General features: G+C 38.1%; 1 protein-coding gene across 1 annotated transcript in view; it reads left to right on the top strand.

The window, feature by feature from the left end:
- Positions 1-23,477, top strand: part of SESN3 (sestrin 3) — a 71,967-nt gene that overhangs the window by 35,309 nt on the left and 13,181 nt on the right. Inside the window, exons 2-7 of the mRNA XM_003129758.5 lie at positions 5,576-5,641; positions 8,522-8,719; positions 10,817-10,999; positions 15,233-15,469; positions 15,975-16,149; positions 23,044-23,162. Of these exons, the coding sequence (XP_003129806.4) occupies positions 5,576-5,641; positions 8,522-8,719; positions 10,817-10,999; positions 15,233-15,469; positions 15,975-16,149; positions 23,044-23,162 (978 nt within the window). The remainder of the gene's footprint in view (positions 1-5,575; positions 5,642-8,521; positions 8,720-10,816; positions 11,000-15,232; positions 15,470-15,974; positions 16,150-23,043; positions 23,163-23,477) is intronic.

Genomic DNA, 23,477 nt, shown 5'->3' with positions numbered 1-23,477 from the left:
ATATTGGCTTTATGCTTGAGGAGCACATGGCAACATTATTCCTCAAAATCAGTGCAGCTGCAGGTTATTTTTACTTCTAATGTAGCACAACCCTGGAATTCTTCTATCAGAGTAGCATCTGTTGAGAAAGTATATCACAGCTATTTCTAGTTTGGGGTGTTTTAGTGGAAATTGAGGGAAGGAAAATAAAAATGAAATCTTACTTTGTATTGTGCTTTATATTTTTTACACTTTTATGTGTGGTCTCCTTCAAAAGCTAAAGCCTAGAATTGACATTTTTCTCGGTGGTGAGGGGAAAATATTTCTCAGCAGGACAGAAGCCCTTAGGATTGAGAAAGAGCTGGGGAAAGGATGATGCGAAGATTTCATTGGGAAAAGGCAGTTCTAGGATGTAGACACTATACTGTTTGAATGCAGATTCCTAGGACGAGGGGTAAGAGAGAACTAAATCAGAGCCTGCATTACTGGTGTGTGTGATGATTGTATAACTTAAAGAAGAAAGTGAGGAGCAGCTGGTTTGGGATAGGGGATTCGTTTTAAACATGTTAATTTTAAGGTGCCGTATGTCACAGGCAGTTCAGAATGTCCCCCAAACGGACGAAAGGGCAGAGCAGAACTAGCTCTGAGCTAGAGAGCAAAGACCCAGGAGTTGGTCGCAGGGCTTGCTCATTATCACAGGCCCTTTTCTCACCTTTACCCTTTCCACCCTCCTCCCCCCAAATAGCAAAAAGTCACGCAGTTCAGTAGAGTTTTGTTTGTATCAAGAAGATGGAAGCCATAGATGAGAACACATCACTCAAGAGAATGGTTATGGATGAAAGAAATGTAGAGACTGTCTAGGCAAAGAATAGAAGTGGTTGGTAAGTGGATTGGATGGTGCAGTGCTAGGAAAGCTGAGCTGCGAGAGAGTTGCCTAGAAAGAGGCAGATCTGAATTGTGCTCCGAGGTGAGAAGGCAGCTTATTGCACAGGGGGCATCTCAGTGGGGGTCTGAAGAGTGGGGGGTGTTGGTGTTCAGTGGATGTAAAGTTTCAGTTATGCTGGATGGAGACATTCTAGACAAATGTGGTACAACTTTGTGCTTATATTTGACAGTACTGTACGGTGCACTCATTTTGTTAGGAGGGTAGTTATGTTTTTTTAACTGTAATTTTTAAAAGGGAGGGGGAAATTCCTTGATATTTTTCTGGAGACTTTAATATATGTGCAGACATTGAGACAAAGATTGGCTGATTTTTTTTTTTTTCTTTTCCTGAATTGCTTCTGTCTGGATCCAGTCTCAATTTGGTTAAGAGCATTTCTGCAATTATATTAAGATGCTTGGTTATGGGATTGAGTAGGTGTGCCCATCAAACCAGTAAGTCTGCAGAGCAGTCATTTCACATTCGGAAAAGCATTAAAATGCCTAAAGATGTAATTAAAAAAAAACCATGAGTTCCCACTGTGGCACAGCAGGTTAAGGATCTGGTGTTGTCTCTGAGGTGGTACGGGCTCAGTTCCTGGCCTGGTAGTGGGTTAAGGATCCAGCATTGCTGTAGCTGTGGCATGGGTCACAGCTGCACCTTGGATTCAGTCCCTGACCTGGGAACTTCCATATGCCATGGATGCGGCTGAGAAAGAAAAAAAAAAAAATCGCATATTGTCTTAAACAGCATTTCTGTGATGGAGCTGTCTGCACAGGCCTGTACATTGGCTATTGGATACTTGAAATGTGGCCAGTTTGAATGAGCAACTAGATTTTTAACTTTATTTAGGTTTAATTAATTTAAATTTAGCCACATACGGCTGATGGCTACCATATAAGGTGACCCAAGTTTAGAGACTTCAGAAAAATTAATTGGGCATAAATAAAGTAGGAGCCCAGTCCTTGGGCATTTTGGATTTGAAATAAAGGCTGAGGGAAAGTATTACAAGGTATTACAGGAAACCACAACTCCAACTAATCGTTGTAAAGGGTGTCTTTTGGATATGGTGCTCTCCGGTTTTTTCTATGTCTTATTTTATGAATTTTAAAAACATTTCAGAGGCGGGGAATAAACTTTGAGTTTTAAGTATAATTTATAAGTTGCCTTGATCATGAAAAAAATTTTTCACCTTCATGTAAATATACAAAGCAGTCAACTGAGACAATAGTAGAGTCCTTACCAGAAAAGATGCTCCTTTTACAGAAGCAAGAAGTAGGCTGATCATATCAGTAGTGATGCCATTAAAAAAATATAAACAAGAAATAAAGGTAGTGGTAAAACTTAAAAATGATGTTAGTTTTCGCTTCTCTTCAGTGGATGAACAGCTCTCGTAGGTGAGGCCACATCACCTTTCCCTGGGCTCTTGCAGTATCTTTCCATTTTGTTTTGCTTTGTGTGGGGAGTTGTTTTTTGTTTGTTTGTTCCGGCTCAGGTCCAAGGACCACGTCACTCCCAGAATTGCATTATTAAAAACTCAGTTCTGATCCACAACTCTGTTTAAGAAATATTACCTCTATAAGTATGCAATTAAGTTTTCAAACACTTTTGAATGATGTTTTTCACTTTTGAGTTAGTGGGTTATGTGAACATTTTCTCAGCTGTTGAAAATAAAATTGGTAAAAATATATCAGTACTGTGCAACAAGAACTTTAAATATATCTATAACCTAAACCCAAGGAAATCTACACCTGGGAATCTTCCTAAAGAAACTGTCCTAGGAGTTCCTGCTGTGGTACAGTGGGTTAATGACCCAGCATTGTCTCTGTGCTGCTGTGGGCTTTATCCCTGGCCCAGTGCAGTGAGTTAAGGATCCAGCATTGCTGCAGCTGTGATGTAGGTCGCAGCTGCAGCTTGGAGTCAGTCCCTGGCCTGGGAACTTACATATGCCACAAGTGAGGCCAAAAAAAGAACGGAAAAAAAAAAAAAGAAACTATCCTAAGTACCACAGAATATTCCCCCGGGATAAGGAGCATAAGATATTCATCAAAGCATTATTTATAATAGTGGAAACTGTATATAACTCATAGAAAATGACTAAGTAAATGCTAACTGCTAAAGTGATATATTTCCATATCACTTTTAGATGCACCTGCTTTGGACTATATCATATGATGTCGTTAGTTAATACATTTCTGCCAGTCTACTCCTTATTTGTGTCCCTCCTGTCCCCAGCACATTGTAAATGCTCCATGACTATTTCCTGAATAAATGAACAATTGAATATAGACACAGATTAAATCCAGTGTCCGTTGCTTCTCATCAATTGGTTAAAATTAATAGATATTATATCCCTTTAAGAGCATTAGTGTGCAGTTCCATTTGTGATGAAAACCTATTTTTGATTTAAACCTCTTTGGTTCTAGAAAATACTTCGGTAGGCAGAATAACTATTTCAGGCCTATAAAGGTAAATTTATTTGATAAATGTATCAGTGGTTTTTATAAATAAATCATATTTGTAATAAATCATTCTCTATCTCCAAAGTCCCTTGTATACTTCTAGTTTATTTTCCTCCCTATATATTTTCTCTGAAGTTTGTGGTTTTTTTAAATAAGTATAAATTTATCTCTATTTGTCTCCCTATTGACATTTTTCTCCTCAAATCTGTGATGTGTTCTCACAGTCAGTTCCTCTAACTGCTTTGTTTATTTGAAAAGATCAATTGTCAAGGAAATTGCTTTTCACATATTGGCACATGAGGTGGTATTATATAGAGTATTTGAAATTCTATTTTCTGTAACTTACAGAGGCTAGCAAAGGGAAGAACTCTATTTCCTTTTAAATCTTTTTTCTGGGTAAATCTAGGTGACGGTTAATGTAGGCAAGAAATACCGATATTAGAAATTCTGAATTACTCCTTTTTACGTGGAATCCTCTGATATGCTAACTGGGAGATTGAGATCTTTTTATCATCACTTCACAAATACAACCTCGATGCCTCAGTCTCTCTAAAACATTAGCAGTTTAACATGATGATTAGGTAAAATTTTTATTTTAGTAGAACCCTGAGAATTGATAAAGACTATGTGGCAAGCTCAGGAGGGCAGGGACCATATCTGTTTGGCTCACCCTGTATCCTCAGAGTCTGTCGCAGTATCGTCGGATGCCTGGCTGCTTCCTACTGAAATAAGGGATTTAAATAATTGTTTTGTGTTTGGCAGGTTCTTGGATTATAAGGAACAACAACAACAAAAAAAAAGATTCAGGTTACCTTGTGCAGAAAAAGAGAAGGAAGAAGAGAGGGGGGAGGGACAGAAAGAGGAAAAAGAAGAGTTGCTTTCTCTTGTGAATCCTTAGACACTCGAGTGGTTTTCCTGTAGAAGCAGGTATCTGCTGATGTCTACTCTGCTGCTGTTTCATTGTTTCCTCTCTGCCTCTGCCGTGTTGTGTCTCTTCTCTATCAGATCACCTTCCTTTCCAAAACTCTAGGACTCTACAATCTTTACCCTCAACTTGCTTTGGGTAGAACTTTTTCATCGAGGCACTCACACAGCTTTGGTGTTGATTGGTCCAGTCGACCGTGGCCAGGACGTAATGTGAAATTGACATTGCCCTTCTTGGATAAGAAACCACCTAGAGCTACTTCCTCATTTTAGCAGTTTCCTGAGGAGGGCTTGGTGGCGAACTTAATATTAACGCTTTTTCAGCAGACATCTGTTCCATGTTTCAGTTTCCACTCAGTTTTTATAATATTTATAAACCATGATATAGTCCCTATTTTCATCTATGGCTTTGGAGGGCTCCTATTTAGAACTTTAGACTATTACTCTTATTGTAACAAAATTAAGTCATTTCTCCTATGTCTTCTCCTGGCTAAGAAGGATTTCAAAGCATCAGAGCCTCCCTCTGACTATTCCTCCTCTTCACCCTACCTCCAGAGAACGAAGTTAGTCCCTGATGAGAGTTTTCTTGGCTTATACGATAGTCCGGCTTAAATGAGGACACCAAAATATTTTTCAACTAAAATAGTTTAACAAAAAAATGAAAAACATCAATTAAGCAATTGTTAAGACTACGTAGGATAGCAAGCGGAACAATAAACCTGGTTAAAGTCTCCATTTCTCAAATTAACCTCTGCTTCTCCAAGTTTTACATTTTTCTTAACTCAAAGCCTGAAAACTTTACATTAGATATGCTTATTCCTCTTTTATTCAGAAAGAAAAACACAAGTCAGAGCATTGCTTTGGGGAGTTGCATGTAATCCTCTTAGAATCTAACCTTTCCTTTAGTTTTCAAATTGAGGTCTAAGTCTACTCATATTAGATATGATTTTATTATGGAGGTGGATGGTTTCCAGTCATGTCAAATATGGACTAAAAGCCTCTGGTGCTGTAGAGTACGAGGGAAATGATGTTTGAGGAGTTTACTGTGTACCCTGTACTGTGGTAGGAGCATGTCTGTCCCATTATTTTGCTCATACAGTGTCCCTCTGGGTTTTTGTTGTTGTTGTTTTTGGATCTGAGACCCAAAACTTGCTATGATTTTACGTAATTCTATTTATTTATTCTATTTACTTTAGTATCTTCACAGTAAATTTGCACCAATTTAACTTTCCTTGGAAAGTTATCATTAAGTTATCATTAATGCTTAAAACTTTCCTTTTAAAAACAGGATAAAAGAATCAGAGTATCTCAGCCCTTGACAAGAGGACCAAGTGCCTTTATTCCAGAGAAGGAAGTAAGTGTATCTGTCTTAATACACACAAAGTGTGATTAAAAAAAAAAATTAATCGTGTCAAAGAATATCTTTTTTAATGTGGAAGTAAACATGTGATGTACTCTTATTTCTTATTTATATGTCGGAAAACCACAGAGGTATTTTCAACTTTCACTTACAAGATTGTGTGTGTGATAATCTGCCTTCTTATTTTAGAGTTAGGCTGTACTAGAAGGTTAGAAAAATGTAAAATTTAAAATACCGTATTTGATTGCTTTGCTAACAGTAATAAAACTTAATATTAACCTAAGGTTTAAGGTTTTAAAATGGCCAGTGTTTCGTGGTGATTATTAGTCACATAAATGTTAAGAAAAGACATTTTGAAATGAAAGAGTGAGTTTCCCCACTAAACCTATTAAATTTCTTTATACTGATATTTTATCACTAGTGGTTACTCTCTTTGGTTCTAAGACTCTGATGGACCCGAATGTCACAGAATCTCTGCTACAAGCTGTCCCCGTTGATGAGGGTGGGGAGTCCAGATGGTAAATGCAAGAAAGAAAGGTTATAAATTGACACAAAGGAGATTGTAATAAATTCAAGTTTGTGTTGCCTGTTTTGTGGGTATACAGCTCTATGAAAGACCACAGCAGTGTTTAGAACCTGTAGATTCTTCGATGCTTCTAAGGTATACTTGGGCTAAGAAAAGTTTAATAAAGACCAGTAATTCAGTTTTTCTCTGCTTACAAAATTATTAATTCATGGAGTTCCCATCATGGCTCAGTGGTTAACGAACCTGACTAGTGACCATGAGGTTGGAGGTTCGATCCCTGGCCTCGATCAGTGGGTTAAGGATCCGGTGTTGCCGTGAGCTGTGCTGTAGGTTGCAGACGAGGCTCGGATCTGGTGTTGCTGTGGCTGTGGCGTAGGCCGGCAGCTACAGCTGGGATTGGACCCCTAGCCTGGGAACCTCCATATGCCACAGGTGCAGCCCTAAAAAGACAAAAGACAAAAAAAAAAAAAAAGTTATTAACTCATACTGACTATGGTTATATATACAAATTTTCTGTTGGCTGCAAAGATATCATTTATTTTAAAGTAGCAGCATTATTCCTATACTGTTCAGAAATATTTATAGAGCACCTATTATGTGTCAGGCATTGTCTTAAACGAAAGGATGAGTAGAATTTGAATAATATATGCCAGGTCATTGCCAGAGTCAGCAGTTCCATCATGTTCCTTTTGCCTTTTTAGTGACCTTACCATTTACATGAAAGCCCAAAGTTAACAGTAATGTTTTGGGAGTTCAGTGACTATAGCTGATCTAGGTGGTGACCATGCATTCGAGAAACTGCTGTGCTTGTTCTATTTCCCTCAGAGAGCACAGGGCTGCCCTTAGTGGAGTGATTGCCTGATATATATATATATATATATATAAAGACTTCCTGAAACCCAGTCATTTACATAGTATGTGTCTGAAGATAATCTGGTTTGCAGAAGCAACCACTGTTTTCAGGCTCTATTTCATCATGTGAGTCTATTAATGTATTTTAGGCATCAATTAAACAGAAACAGCTTTTGCTGAAAAACAAAACAAAAGCAACAAATATTCTATCCCTAATTATATGTGGTTTATCTTGATCCTGTTATGTTTTTAACTATTATCTTGGTCCCTGTAGTTAGCAAAATGGGGGGAAATGAGCAAATGGAAATATATTTGGCTCTGTAATGAGCTGAAGTGGAATGCCTCTTTTCTACACCATTATAATGAACATTTCCTCACAATTTACACTTTTCAAACATTGTATTTCCTTCAGGATTAAATTTTCCTTAGTCAATAGTGCCTTTGTATAATTCGTACTTATTTTCAAAAAGACAATAAAGCCAACCCTGAAGTGTAAACAGTTTCTTAATGGCAGTGTGGATTTTTGGAAAGGCCATTGGTCTCAGGAGATCTAGATTCTAGACCAGGCTCTGCTATTATGTAGGTATATGAGCTTGAATTTATCTTGACTGTTTCCTTATCTAAAATAAAGAACATATTCTTCTTAAGTTCTAGAACTCGATTCTAAAATACCAATAAATGATGAAATAGTCCCAGAAATACACATCTGATGTCCATTAATTCCCACAGAGCTGGGTCCTTCCAAAAGGTGCTAATGAGCTCCTAACACCTTCCGAGCCAGCTCTTGGTTTGATGCCCAAGCTGTCATTGTTTATAAAGATATATATAAATAATCTATTTTTGAGAAAGCTCCTTTGATTCCCTTGGTTGCAGCAAGTCCATTTTAATAACTTGTCTTTAATAATTAATAGATATGCTTAAAGTAGGAATTCTATTGTCCCTATTAATTTTTCAATTAACACTTTCCTACAAATCATATTTTTTCTTTGTCCCTAAAAAGACTGCCTAAAGCTTTTTTTACGTTTAATAACAAGAAGCAAAGGCTCAGACTAAGAATATTTCTCTTAAGATAATGTGATTAAGTATCTTCATAGGCTATTGAGATAAAACTGTAAATATATTAAATCAGATGCCACTACTTTTGTCTCACCATAAATTGGTGTAACAATAATCAGGCAAGCAGGCCCTGAAAATTTTGCCTTATGCGTCTGGCAAAGCAGATGGGAGCTTCTTTTCTCCAGTTTCATGGCTGTGTGTACAATGTTTGATAATTTGACATTTGTTGTTTAATAAATTGTGGTCCCAGAGCCAAAAATGAATCGTTTTTTGTTTTGTTTCTGTTTTTTAAATTTCTGATCCTAGTATGGGCAACGGCATAATTTCAGTGTCTGGTAATAATCAAAAGAACATTCATTTGCTTCAGTCGTGGCATAATGTATGTAAACCAACGGCGTGTTTACTTCTCAGTCATGATTGTGTTGTTTCTTGGTGGTAAGGTTGTCCAAGCCAACACAGTGGATGAACGTACTAACTTTCTCGTGGAAGAATACTCCACATCCGGTCGCCTGGACAACATCACCCAGGTCATGAGTCTGCACACGCAGTACCTGGAGTCCTTCCTGAGGAGCCAGTTCTACATGCTGCGCATGGACGGCCCGCTTCCACTCCCGCACCGGCACTACATCGCCATCATGGTGCGCTTGTTTCCGGTTCCGGGTTCCCGTGACGTCATCCTCGCTTAGGCCTTCTCCCTCCTAATAGTAACTCTGTGTTCGTTGCCAGCCAAGTATGATTATGTGGAGATAAGAACCGAAGAAGTCTATGGCCTTTTGGATCCCAAGTTCCTTGGCTACATTTTGAATGCTTTAAGCCAGTTCATGTACTAAATGTTTCTCATTTAATTATCAGTAAAATCATTTTCCATACTTAATCTCTTAACGGTTAAAGATGCTTGTTGGGTCTGAAGTCATGTACCTACTCACCTACAGGCTAAGTTTTTGTTCCTGATACTTTGCTTTTATTATTAATATGGAACAGTTGTCTGAACACTTTTTTTTTTTTTTTTTTTTTTTTTGTCTTTTTTAGGGCTGCTCCCGCGGCATATGGAGGTTCCCAGGCTAGGGGTCTAATCGGAGCTGTAGCCACAGCCTAAGCCAGAGCCACAGCAACGAAGGATCTGAGCTGCGTCTGCAACCTACCCCACAGCTAACGGCAATGCCGAATCCTTAACCCACTGAGCAAGGCCAGGGATCGAACCATGAGGTTCCGACTAGGAACCGGATTCGTTAACCACTGAGCCATGACAGAAACTCCGGAACAGTTGTTTGTAACATGTTTCATCATCCTGCACAGAAAGGATGTCACTGATTTGGCGCAATCTTGGAAATCGACTATATTTCCATCAAAATCTGAAAAATAAAAAATAAATTTTGAAAACAGAACATCACCAATTTGGCCAAATAATAGGAAAGTATCAGGAGCTGCCATTGTGGTGCAGTGGAAACGAATCCAACTAGCATCCATGAGGATGCCGGTTCGATCCCTGGCCTGGCTCAGTGGGTTGGGACTCTGGTGTTGCTGTGAGCTGTGGTATAGGTCACAGACATGGCTCAGATTCCATGTTGCTGGGGCTGTGATGTAGGCTGGCAGCTGCAGCTCTGATTCTACCCCTAGCCTGGGAACTTAACATATGCTTCAGGTGCAGCCCTAAAAAGCGGAGAAAAAAAAAAAAAAAAAAAAAAGGAAAGTGTCAGTCAGCACCAAAGGAGACTAGATAGGAGAATTCTTAAATAAATTATAATACTTCTAACTTTAGTACTTGGTACAAACTAACTAATGTTTGGTAGGGGAGAGAATTATAAATTGGGGTGATAGGCAGCAGGGGTAAGAAGGGTAGAAACAGTGCTACAGTTGGAGTGTTGCTGGAGAAAAGAGGAATAAGCACAAGATGCAAGTGCTGTGTATTTGGAGAGGTTAGCAGAGCAGCTGGGCCGGCACAGTGAACAGAGCCAGCCGGAGTTAGTTTTCCTCAAGTTTAATTTGTTTATGCTCTCACTGAAGTTTTCAACAACAAAAAAAAAGGGCTACCTTCTGTGTGTTATTAAATGATTAACTTGGCTAGGATTATTCAGTTTAAGGTTTGGAGAAGAAAGAAATAAAGTGTAGAAAATAGAATAAAACAACACTATTTAACTGAGGAGCAGACCTAAGGAGAGGAGAGGTGAAAGGTTGGCTTTGCCCGGATTTACCCATTGTCACTATCAAGGCCGATTCTGGTGAGCACATATCAGAAAAGGTCATTGAGCTTCAGTTTCATCTCAATAGGATGATGTGCACAGATAAGGCTGATTCAGAGTTATCTGAAAGGGAATGAGAGAAATATTCAAATTAGCATGCACTCTGAATTGGTGTAATACAAGTTAATGAGATTTGATTATGTTTTAAATAGAATACAGTTGATGTCATTTACTCTAATGAACTGGACATTTATTTCCTTAACAGAGCTAGAAAGTGGCTCTAAGATGACCCTTAGCAACTTCTGGATGAGGAAGTAATTGGCTTCATGTGACATTTGCTTGTGTAAAGTATCAGCTTTATGCATTGATTCAGGAATCTATGACAGTATTGTGATATAAGTTGTAGGAAGAGGATTCTATAAGAAGAATTATTAGCTATGAGAAGAATTATTAACTATAAAAATGCTTACTTCTGTCTAAATTATTATTTTAGTAATATAGAATAAGACTATATACCATGACTGTTTTATCCAGTAACTCTTGTCTTTGTTTTAGGCTGCAGCTAGACATCAGTGTTCTTACTTAATAAACATGCACGTGGATGAATTTTTAAAGACAGGAGGTAATGCCGAGTGGTTGAATGGTTTGGAATATGTACCACAAAGACTGAAAAATCTTAATGAAATAAACAAGCTATTAGCACACCGACCCTGGCTGATCACAAAAGAGCACATTCAGGTACTGAGTGTTTCTTTAAGAAAAGAAAAAGTTTACTGATGATTCTCACTAAGAGTTAATATTTTAGTTAAATATTTTGCATAAGGCTTTATTTTGAATACTTGGATATTAGGAACTTGAAAATAAAGATAGTGTATTCATATATGTAGAAAAGATAAATTTAGAAAGTCAGTGGGTTCCATTTAAATATAAATGAATACTTCTCTCTAAGTCATCAGTAATTAGCTTGTTTAAGTGTTTTAGGGAGTAGTTATGAGAAGAGTTGATTTCTGCTTTCTAGCGGTAGGTGGAACAAGAAAATGCACTAGCAGGATAAGGTACCTGGGTTCTCGTGTCTATCTCTGTTACCCACTAGTTTGTGACCTTTAGTAAGGTAACGTCTGTGGGGTTCAGTAGTTCCATCCCCTTCTATAAACCAGGGGCCTAGATTAAATGAGTTCTAAACTCCTTTCTAGTTCTAACATTCATAGTTTAACTATTTTGAAAAAAATGATTTTGCAAACAAGTTATTTCCCAACTGGTGTGTGAATGCTGACAGGCTTCTAGAAACTAGAGATTAGATAAGAAATAGAATTGCGATTGGCTGGAGCCCTTGGCCTTGAAAAGGAGAGTGTGAAAGGCCTCCAGGGTGAGGTTGTTGGAGAATATGCTTAGCACTGTGCTTGGTACTTGGTCACTATTCAATAAATAGGAGTCATTATCTAAATTATGATCAGCAAAGCCTTAGGTATTTAAAACCCCTGATTGCAATGCATAGAAATGTCCCTGGATTTTTATTTGTTTGTTTTTTGAAGGTTTTAAAAAATTGTTTTTGGATCCTCTTTTTAAACTATTGTTTTGTGAGTTATTTGCCCAGTTAAACCAAACTTAGCTTTTGTCAGTCTGCATATTCTGTTTTTATCTATGTGAAAATCTGTGAAGCACAGTGAGGTTTGTATTCTGGTTTGATGATATGTTAGTTAGCTAAAGGAAAGAACCCTTATTTTTATGCCACATGTTAATAACTTCGTGCCAGATACTTTGGTGAATCTAAAAAGATAGACCCTGCCCTTGGACTTGCTTGGCATCTCAGCGGGGAGATACAGGGAGTAATGACAATGATTCCAGCACAGTAGCAAATGAAGGTATAGGAATAAAGACAATGGGACCAGGCGGTTTCACAAAAGAGGTAACATTTGAGATAGGACTTAAAGAATAAGTGGGAATTTTCAAGTAAAGGAGGGCATTCCAGACAGACAATGAACATGAAATATTATGAAACAATAGAGAAGTAGCTAACAGTTTCAGGTTACTGAAGTGTGATCAGGGTGAGGGAGAGGGGATGGGAAAATTAGGATCATATTGTGTGACGCAATGAACACTGCATTAAAGTATTTGTATTTTATCTTCAGAAAGTTATGGTCTCCAGAGTTAGGAGGCACATAAGACAATCCTTCCAAATGTTAGAAAATGTGTGGGTGTTGTCTCATTCTTTTACGTTTCTATATTTGTGTATTGTATAATGTTAGTGTGATAGGACCTGTCTATAACTCAACTATATAAAATGTTGTCTTTCATAAGTGTGTAGTCATTTATTTAAAAGCATACATAGGGGTTGTTACTGTCAGAAGTATAGATGATCAAAGGAGCTTAGACTGCTATGATGAAGCATTGAGAATCATTAAAAGTTTCTGAGCTGAGTTGTAATAGGAGCATATTTGGGGATGAAGAGGGTAAATTATAAATGATACAGACTAGAAGCAGGGAAGCCGGTCAGAAAACATTTGCAGTAATCCACCTGAGAGTTTGGGGTTTTTTTTTAAAAGCCATAGGGAGATAAAGAGGAGGGATCAGATTGTATATGATTATTCTGCATGAGACTACGCAGGACTTGGTAACTAGCAGAATGTGAAGATGGAAAAGGGGGCTGGAACCTGAGACTCGCTCTACATGGGCAAAAAGCAATGCCATGAGCAGGATAGCACACACAGGCATGAGAAGAGGAGCCTGGCATCTGTGTGATGATGTCCTGTTACTGAAGGAAATGCAGGTCTGTGGCTCAAGATAAAGGATAGATCAGCAATAAAATTGGATAGTTGTTTACAGATAAGCAGAGGTCAAGTTGAAGGGGTGAATGATCCATCCGGGGATATATTGTACAAGGAAGAAGATTATAGATAGACTAGATCAAGCTGACATTGCAGAGGCAAGCAGGAAAAGAAGCGGGTGGGAGGGGGATGGAGAAGGAGCCATCTCAGGGTGGGAAGGGCACTACTAAAAAAATAATAGAATTGCTGAAGTCAAGGGAGAGTAAGTTCAATCAGGGAGGAAATGAAGGAAATGTGAATGCAGAGATCAAATAAGCTAAGGACTAAAAAGAAATAGTTTTGGCCATTTGAAGGTCATATGTGACCTTAGTGAAAGTAGCTTCAGGAGTTTGCTTGAAAAAGAAGCCTGGTTATAATGAATTAAAAATGCAGAAATGAATATAAAGTGAGAAATCCCAGGTGATCAGTGCTGTTATCCTTTCAGGTTTCACGATAATCCTACAAAAATTGGCAAAGGCATTGGACAGTCTACCAATCTTTTTGGAAGCTCTTCGTCAGTATTATCAAAAGTCATAGGAGTCCCCATCGTGGCGCAGTGGTTAGCGAATCCGACTAGGAACCATGAGGTTGCGGGTTCGGTCCCTGCCCTTGCTCAGTGGGTTGACGATCCGGCGTTGCCGTGAGCTGTGGTGTAGGTTGCAGACACGGCTCGGATCCCGCGTTGCTGTGGCTCTGGCGTAGGCTGGCAGCTGCAGCTCCAATTCGACCCCTAGCTTGGGAACCTCCATATGCCGCAGGAGCAGCCCTAGAAAAGGCAAAAAGACCCCCCCCAAAAAAAAGTCATAAAAATAGTAATACCTTTTGCCCTAAAAGCCCTATTAGGATTGTTTGTAAAATCTGAACAAAGCTATATCATGAAGATGTGATTTATAGTAGCAAATAAAAAGAAAGTTAGAAGCAACTTGAATAGCTAACAGTAAGGGAATGGGGACACAGTTCTGGCCTGCAGTATAGCCCAGGCTTAAAAGTTAACAGAAGACAGTGTAGCCTCATGAAAATCAGAACACGTCAAAATGTCAGGTTTGAAAAGCAGAGAAAAATGAATGTATATTCCCATTATAGAATTATACTTATAAAAATAAAAGAAGATAATAAGGACTTCCCTAGTGGCACAGTGTGTTAAGGATCCAGTTTTGTCACTGCTTTGGTATGGGTTTGCTCCCTGGCCTGGGAATTCTTACATGCTGTGGGTGCAGCCAAATAATTTAATTAATGAAAAAAAGATATGTAAAAGTTGCATTTGAGTGATAGAATATGACTGATTTTTCCTTTTTTCCCCCCTGAGCTTTTGGTAGTATTAAATTTAGTAATATATTAAATTTGTATGTAGATAAATGGAGAGTAAAGCAAAAGCAGTGTTTTGGTTTGGGGTTTTAGCTGTGAAATAAGCCAAATGAAAGTTTTAGATTTGTGGTTGGGAAGGCAGGCAGCAGGATACACCCACATGCATACTGAGAAAGAGACAGACAAACAGACGGAGACTGATGGGAGAGAATCCCTGATGGATTAAGAGATGGAATTGGTAGCAGGAGGATGAGTGTTTTTAACAGCTTCACTTATGCACTTCCATCATTCATCTGGAGGATCAAGTAAAATCGTATGCAAAAAAGTGCTTTGGTATTTTTATGTTCTTTCAAATGTGAGGTTGCATTCTATAGTTTCTGTCATCTGCTGTAGGTTCTTTCTCCATGAGAAGATATATAAAAAGATAACTAGAAGTGGACTAGCTGGATTAAATTTTTATGTGATTTTTAGGCTAGAGTCTCTACCTTAAAACCTTAAAACAAATGGTTTTGCTAGATAATTTTTAAAATCTCTTCTAGCTTCAATGTTCTCGGATTCTTGAGAAGACCTTTTGAAAATAGCATAATATGTAAAAGTGCTTTAGAAGCAGAAATTCCATTGTGTATGTATAAGGAATTTAAAAGAAGCTGCAACATAATTGTGTTGTTAGGCTTGGTAGGTTTAAAGTAACATGGTTTGACAAAGCTCGATCTTTAACCTATCGAACACCTTAAAAGGGAAGTTTAAGAATCATTGCTATAAATAGACGTCTGAACTTGTATAGATGTTTCCATGTTTTCTAAAATTGCTTTGTAGCATTCTGTGACTTTCACTTTCACTCTGCTTTGCTTTTTCATTTCAGAAACTTGTCAAAACTGGAGAAAATAATTGGTCTCTGCCTGAACTGGTACATGCTGTGGTCCTGCTGGCACATTATCATGCTTTGGCAAGCTTTGTTTTTGGTAGTGGCATCAATCCAGAAAGAGATCCAGAAATCTCCAATGGATTCAGGCTAATATCAGTCAACAATTTCTGCGTTTGTGATCTCGCTAATGACAACAACATAGAGAATGCGTCCCTTACAGGCAGCAACTTTGGGGTTAGATTTCTTAACTGTTTTTCTTTACTATCTTGCCTTTAAACTTGCTAACGTTAAAATTATCTGGAGAATTTATTACCTGATTAAACAGGATATTGTATACTTGAAATACTTTTGCATTATTTTTAATTACTACACAGATTTAGCCTGTACCTAAAGTTCTGAATGGTTAAGGAGGCTTTTAGAGCAAATAGAGATTATTGCAAATCATACAGCTGCCTCGATTTTAAAATAAGTGATAATGTAATTAAGATATACCACATTTTAAAATTCTAGAGTAAATAGATCCATTCATGTAAACTTTCTGTATTTATAGCTGAAGCAAAAACACCATGCTTCTGAAAATGTCTGATTTTTGTCATATCCTTTTCTTTGGCGTTACTGGAAAACGCACTTAGAAACTTAGTAACTGTCCTCTGTACATAAGGTGACATTGGGAGATGGGGACATTTACCGGAACACCTTTTAAATTAATAACGCCCAGTGTTATCTTCTCTGGCTCCAGATTGTCGATTCTCTAAGTGAGCTAGAGGCCTTAATGGAAAGGATGAAAAGGCTTCAAGAAGAAAGGGAAGATGAAGAGGCGTCTCAGGAAGAAATGACCACTCGCTTCGAGAAGGAAAAGAAAGAAAGTCTTTTTGTGGTCTCTGGAGATACTTTTCATTCATTTCCTCATTCAGGTACTTTTTAATTTCACTGCCTTTGCCTTTTAGTTGTTCTTAGCACACTGACAGACCACTTCAGTATTTTCAGTATGGATCGCTCAAAACGATTCTACCGCCATGTTCCTTTGTTTTCTTGGTTTTGGTTTTGTTTTTTTTTGTTTTTTGTTTGTTTTTTTTTTTTTTTGGTATTTTTGCCTTTTCTACGGCTGCACCTGCAGCATATGGAGGTTCCCAGGCTTGGGGTCTAATCAGAGCTGTAGCCGCCGGCCTACGCCAGAGCCACAGCAACACCAGATCCGAGCTGCATCTGGGACCTACACCATCGCTCATGGCAACACCAGATCCTTAACCCACTGAGCGAGGCCAGAGATCGAACCCGCAACTTCATGGTTTCCAGCCAGATTCGTTGACCACTGAGCCACGCTGGGAACTCCCGCCAGGCCAGGTTCCTTTGATTTTGTTCTCTACTGACCCTGATGCCATCGCCTCCCCTCTCGTGCTAGTGCATCTTCGAATATATTTCAGATCCAGTAGAGAGGGGCTTCAGCTTTGTTACTGGGTATAACATACTCTATCCTGGATACAGTTTTACTCAGAACAGACCAACTGCTAATAAAGTTAGAGAGGAATATTTAATCCATCCTACTTGGCGGCCCTTTTTAATGAGATGTGAAACGCTGTTTCGAGAGATGGGGCTTGTAAGAAACTTCTCTGCCTTTTTTGTGGGTAAGGAGCATGGGGGAGGACTGTTCTCGCCCTGCTTTTTTCCAGATTAGCTCTATAATTACCCTGCACTTGAATTTGCATTTCTTTGGAGAAACCTTTGGAATTTTATAAAAATGTATTATTTAGGTCATTTTCTTAGATTGAACTTGGAGGAGTTCATTCTGTATTAAAAGCTGGGTAGGCTTCTTCGCTCTGGTCTTAAAAACAGATTAAAACCACATTCTTTTCCCTAATACTCTTGAGAGACTTTGAAATAGGAGGGAAACTTTTCAATTATGACGAAAAAAGATATTGAACATCCCATAGTAAATGTTATTAAAATAGCACAGCCTCAAGAGACTTTGAAAGCTTAAACCCTTCCAAGTCATCAATCCACATAACATTTATTTGTAAAGCAGACATCTCTTGGTTTGCAGGAGGGCTTCAAAATGACTAGTTGCCGGGTTAGTCAGTCTCATAAATCCTGTAGGTAATCGATTTGGCCATGACTTGTTTGTTGCTGTTAAATGTGACCTGAACAATATCTCTCAGAAGTTTCACCGGGAGGAACAAGAACCCCTGTTATCACTTCTTTGATGATTTTTTATGAAAGATTTTATCTACCCAATTGAGTATATTTAATAATAATTTCTCAGAGCGTCTAACCTGCAGGAAATCCCACATAAAGAAGCTTTGTGTTTTAGTTACTGGTTTATTATTGATACGACAAACATTTATTGCACCCCTTGTAGTCTCAGCCATGTGGTAGGTATGAAGGTTTTTCAGGCTAAATGAGACATGATTCCTGCCCTCTGGGGGCTCTCCTTGCTAGTGGGAGAGAAAGATAATTACAAGAGCTGGTAGAATGTGGAGGGGCTGTGGACTCAGCCATGAGTGGGGAGGAGTGTGGGCAGATGGGGTCCTTAAAGCAAGACTTCCTCCAGCTGCTTGGCTCCAAGCTAAGTCTTAGAGGCTTGAGTGCAAGGGAGTCAGGCGGTGCCTGGGGTGAACAGCATACAGGCCTGAGCCAAGGCGGGTGGTAAGGAAACAGGATGCTGGGTACAGGAGCCAGTGGTTCTGTGTTGTGAGGACAGAACTCATGAGGTGCTCGGAAATGTGACGAGGCAGCTGATCAGGTAGATAGAGGCCTTATCATGATGACTTTTCTAACCTTAAAGGGCACCCAACCTGCCGTATTTTGGACACTTTTGCGTTACATTGTCTGTAAAACCTCCAGTCTAGAGATGGACAGTGCTTCTCAAACTTCCATGAGTCACTGGGGAATTGTGTTGAAATGCAGATTTCTATTTGGTCCCTTTGGACCAGGACCTGAGAAACCACTTTTCTATCCCACTGCCAAGTGATCCCCTTGTTTTCGGTCTGCAAACCACGCTTGGAACAACAGAGGTTGCACAGGAGAGGGTGTTAAGCTCAAGATAAAGTTTTGAAAGTTATCAGCCTATACACGGGAGGGAACATCAAGAGTTGTTTATAAAAATCACCCGGGGAAAACAGATGGAACAAAGAAAAGTAATGAGCCTAGGATGAACCTTCTAGGTAAACCAATATTTTAAAATGTAAGTATTATATTAAGGTTAGTAGCATCTATTTGCTTTTAGATATTAATCTTTGTGTGTGTGAAAATTTTTAATATACATCTCCTTATAACTGAAAGAGTAAGTAGACAAAAATCCAGAAAAAGAGAGGATTTAAATTTACTTTCCCATGATAAACCATAATGGAAAGGAATATTTTAGGAATTCCCATTGTGGCGCAGCGGAAACGAATCCAACTAGTAACCATGAGGTTGTGGGTTCGATCCCTGGCCTTGCTCAGTGGGTTAAAGATCCAGTGTTGCTGTGAGCTGTCGTGTAGGTCACAGCCGCAGCTTGGATCCTGCATTGCTGTGGATGTGGCATAGGGCATCAAATGTAGCTCCTATTCGACTCCTAACCTGGGAACCGCCATATGCTGTGGGTGTGACCCTAAAAAGCAGAAAAATAAGAATATTTTTAAAAAGAGCATGTGTATATATGCATACATATACATATGAATCACTTTGATATACAGCAGAAATTAACACGTAAATATATTATACTTCAATTAAATTTTTTTAATTAAAGACATATAACACACTTTAACTAATTGACATATCCATCCCAAACTTCAATATATACCATTATTTTTAGTTGCACATAGAAAATTTACCAACATCAACCATACACTATTAATAAAACAACATCAACAAATTTAAGGGATTACAATTTCATGGAGTATAACTTTTGACCATAATGGACGTAAGCTAGAAATCAGTAACAGAAATAACTAGAAATGTCTCAAATGTTTAGAAATTAAGCAGTATACGTCTAAATAGTAAGAGTGAAAGAAAAGTCACAATAGAAATTAGAAAATATTTGGAGCTGAATGGTAGTGAAACATGGCAGAGACATAATTTTTTACAGCTGCTCTAAGACCACTAGAGCTTGAAGGGCATAAATATTTTATTTCTTTTAGTTTTTTTTTTTTAATGTTGAAAATATATTTTAGAATCCCAGTCTGTACTTCTTAGACCCTTGAGCAAGGACTTCTGCCTTCAAAAGTGAATTTTGACTAGCAAGTTGTAGACCCAGGCCAAAAATTATATTTGGATTTTAATAGAAGAGGCTGTATCATTTATAAATTATCAGAGATAAATAATTTCATTATTAACCCAACCATTCCCAGTACTAAAATTGCTGACCACACAAAAATAACAGAAAAATGACTCATGTGGCTAATGGAGTTATTTTTATCATATTTTAAAATGGAAATAGAAGTTTATTTTTCTGTACAAGTTTCTTGATTTGAGCAGCATGATAAAAGTGTTTCAGATTCCATATAGAGATTCTAATAGTTTTTCAATCCTTTTGAAGAAAATAAATGTTTAAAGTGTTCTATGAGGGTAATATTCTGTACCTTGGAAACAGAGTTAACTAGCTTTTATTGTTTTTTCATTTTTCAAGTTAGCATGAAGTTCCATTACTATAACATAGTATTTTCTGTATCATATTAGTAGCCACCCCTTAGGAGCAGAAGAATGCAGGTGATATGCAAAATACCATTTCTTTTGAGTCCAGAGTTTGAAATATTTGTTTAGATAAAATTAAAATTAAGAGTTTTTAAGTTCATCGATTAGAGTACTAATTTAAACTCCCTCTGGTGCAGTGGTTAACGAATCCGACTAGGAACCATGAGGTTGCAGGTTCGATCCCTGGCCTTGCTCAGTGGGTTAAGGATCTGGCGTTGCTGTGACTGTGGTGTAGGCCGGCAGCTACAGCTCCCATTAGACCCCTAGCCTGGGAACCTCCATATGCAGCAGGAGTGGCTCAAGAAAAGGCAAAAAGACAAAAAAAAAAAAAAAAAATAAAAAAAAAATAACTTCTTAAAGCAAATTTAGGAAAAAATATTTGTGGCTTGAGAGAACTTTGTCCTTCTGTGGACAGAATTGTCCAAAAACAGGTCTTGATTGACTCCTACTTGGGAAATGAATGTGGATCTTATTTGTATGATAAATTCTATTTTATTTGGTTTTACTCTTTATTATTTTTGAGTGTTTAAAAATCCTATGTGTCAACTTGCATATATATATGAGCAAAACGAAAACTAAGTCAAAGGCACCAGTGGTGTAATAATAGCGCTAGGACCTGGTTGTACCGTGTCGGGGGAAAGATCGTGTCAAGAGGAAAACTGTTTTATAGAACTTACTTATCACTCACTGGTCTCAGTTTAATTTTACTTTTTTTTTTTTTTTTTTTTAAATGACCTCACCCACGGCAAATGAAAGTTCCTGGGCCAGGGATTGAATCCAAGCTGCAACTGCGACCTATGCCACAGCTGCAGCCACGCCAAACCCTTTAACCCACCTCGCCGAGTAGGGGATCAAATCCATGCCTCCACAGCAACCCAAGATGCTGTAAGATTCTTAAGCCCCTGCACCATAGCAGGAACTCCAGTTTAATTTTACTTTGCAACCCACAAGACTCCTAATTTTCACAGCAGCCTCAGTGATTACTACTACATTTTAGATTTTTTGCTTCATTTATATTGCTTATTACATGATGAACTGAACTAAGGCAAGTATAACCTTATCCACAAATGTTAAGAGATAATGCATTGAAAACACCATCCTTTAAGTGTTTTTATTTACCCAGACAGAGGCTAGAGCACAAGGAGATAGCACAGTGGTTGTGAGGATGGACTGGGGAGAAGCCTGGGCTTTTTCTTTGGAGAGCCCAAAGTCACCTGAAAGCTTCAGATCAATGTAATTTAATGTTTACAGATATTCCACATCATCTTAAACTAACCCACAGTGTATTTATTTTTGGCACTCAGTAGTGACAATGGTGACTTACAGTTAGGTTTTTTTTTTTTTTAATTTCTTAAGGGTCTATTTCTTTTCCTATTAACGAAACAAAGGAAGAATAGATATTGAGCACATGGCATAGCACTTGGTTTATTGCAAGTACTCGACAAAGGCTAGTTTCTTCCCTTTATGTGTAATAAAGAAGTTATGTAAGAATTTTAATGACCTATTTCCTAAGTTGGGCGGCTTAGGCACTTTAACTTTCCTGCCGATGTTATGCACCCTGATCCCTCCGTGCCAGGGACTGAAGGGAAGGTTAAAAGTCATGAGAAAGGAATATTCGTTGCTAGGATTTTCATGAAATGCCAAGATTAAAGAGAATAAAGGTAGTACTCTTTCTCAGTTCTTTCAGATGAATTATTGCAATTACACCTGTTTTTTAAGCTTTCTCAAGATGGTTCACTTAAGAATTACAGTGTTTTGTTATGCCACAAAATTGTTCTATTGACTCTTTAATATGCATTAATTATTATGAAATAATGAATTTATTTCATATTAAGTAAAATACTTGTTGAGAAAATACTCTCCTTTGCATGGAAGGACCTAGTCTCTTCATTTGAAAAATACATGTTCATTTTTGATGGAGTTCCCATTGTGTCTCTGTGGTAATGAACCCTACTAGGGTTTGATCCCTGATCATGATCAGTGGGTTAAGGATCCGGCATTGCCGTGAGCTGTGGTGTAGGTTAGAGATGAAACTTGAATCTGGCACCTCTGTGGCTGTGGTATAGACCAGCAGTTGTAGCTCCAATTGAACCCTTAGCCTGGCAACCTCCACATGCCACAGGTGCAGCCCTAAAAAAGGCAAAAAAAAAAAAAATTGTTCATTTTTGAGAGCAGAAGATAGTAAATAAAGGTTGTTTATTCCCTTTTAGTGTTCGAAATCAGAAAAAAAGTAATTATAAAGACAGATTGACATAGGGGGAAAAGTATGTTAAAAAAGAATTGTCTTAAAACCAAATTAACATGCGTTGGAGATTTACAATTTTTCAGTGGTGAATTTTTAATATTCAAGTATATAGAAGTCAGCTGTCTTAAAATATTTTTACAGCCTTCCTATCTTTCTGAATGCCGTTTTGATACTGTTCTAATGTTTACTTCCTATGTTGTCTACCCTTTTGCTGTCATGGACATAGAAAAATACACGTATCTTAGGTGTAAAACAATGAATTTTGCACAAACTGTACGTTTCTATTGAACTAGCAAGCAAGTCAGTAAGAGCACCCAAAAGTCCACTTTCGTCCCTATTACGAGCTCTTACCCAGTCCTTCTCCCTGGATGCTTCTCCGTAAGCTAAAAATGAACCCAAACGATTTTCCACTGTGAATACGTCCAGATGAAACACCGTCTACTTTTAACAAAATCCATCTTAGGAATTAACCTCAGTTAAGGTGGTATTTCACCTTCATCACGACTCCTTCCTAACATCCTACTTCTTCCATTGGAGAAATCAAAAAAATATTTAAGCTTTATATTCAAAGACCTGGAGTCTCTTTCTTTTCTGCATAAATAAAACTCGTGTATTGATCCTTGGCTACTGCTGCTTGGATATTTCGATTCAGTCACAATTTTTTGGTCTGGATAACTACAGCTAAAGGCTATGATTGCCAGTATTTAGAAATGAAATAGTGTCCAAAACTTCAGCGAAAGGTGTTTTACGTGAATTGAAGCCATGTAGTCAGCATTGTCACTGGAAATCCGTGGAAAAGCACGAAGCTAAAAAGTGGAGGAAAATGAAGTGGCTGCACTGTTCTAACTCTGTACGGTTTCCTTAACACCAGATTGTTCATTATTGTCCTTAGATTTTGAGGACGACATGGTAATAACATCTGATGTCTCCCGATATATCGAAGACCCTGGTTTCGGGTATGAAGACTTTGCCAGACGAGGGGAGGAGCATTTGCCAACATTCCGAGCTCAGGTATGAGATGCCCTTGATTCAGAGGAAGTAGAAAATAAATACTATCATTTCACTGTGAAATGTTAAAATGTAAATAAGTTGACCCCTAGAGAAATCAATAGGTCATTTTGTAGAATCCGTAAATATTTTTATTTAACCTAGTTTTTGGCCTTGTCCAACTTGATATCCCAATTGGTGGATGATTCTTTCAACATCTACCCCCCACCCCCAGGAGACAAAGGGAAACTGCTTTATTCAGTTGCTTGCAGTATTGCATGGTAGTTATATAATGTTCACTTTTAGGAGTGGAGCGTGGAGGAAATCAAGTGACATGAC

The sequence above is a fragment of the Sus scrofa genome, chromosome 9, assembly GCF_000003025.6.
Source record: "Sus scrofa isolate TJ Tabasco breed Duroc chromosome 9, Sscrofa11.1, whole genome shotgun sequence".
NCBI lineage: Eukaryota > Metazoa > Chordata > Mammalia > Artiodactyla > Suidae > Sus > Sus scrofa.
The sequence above is the reverse complement of the archived record's forward strand: the minus strand, read 5'-3'. Positions and strand labels throughout refer to the sequence as shown.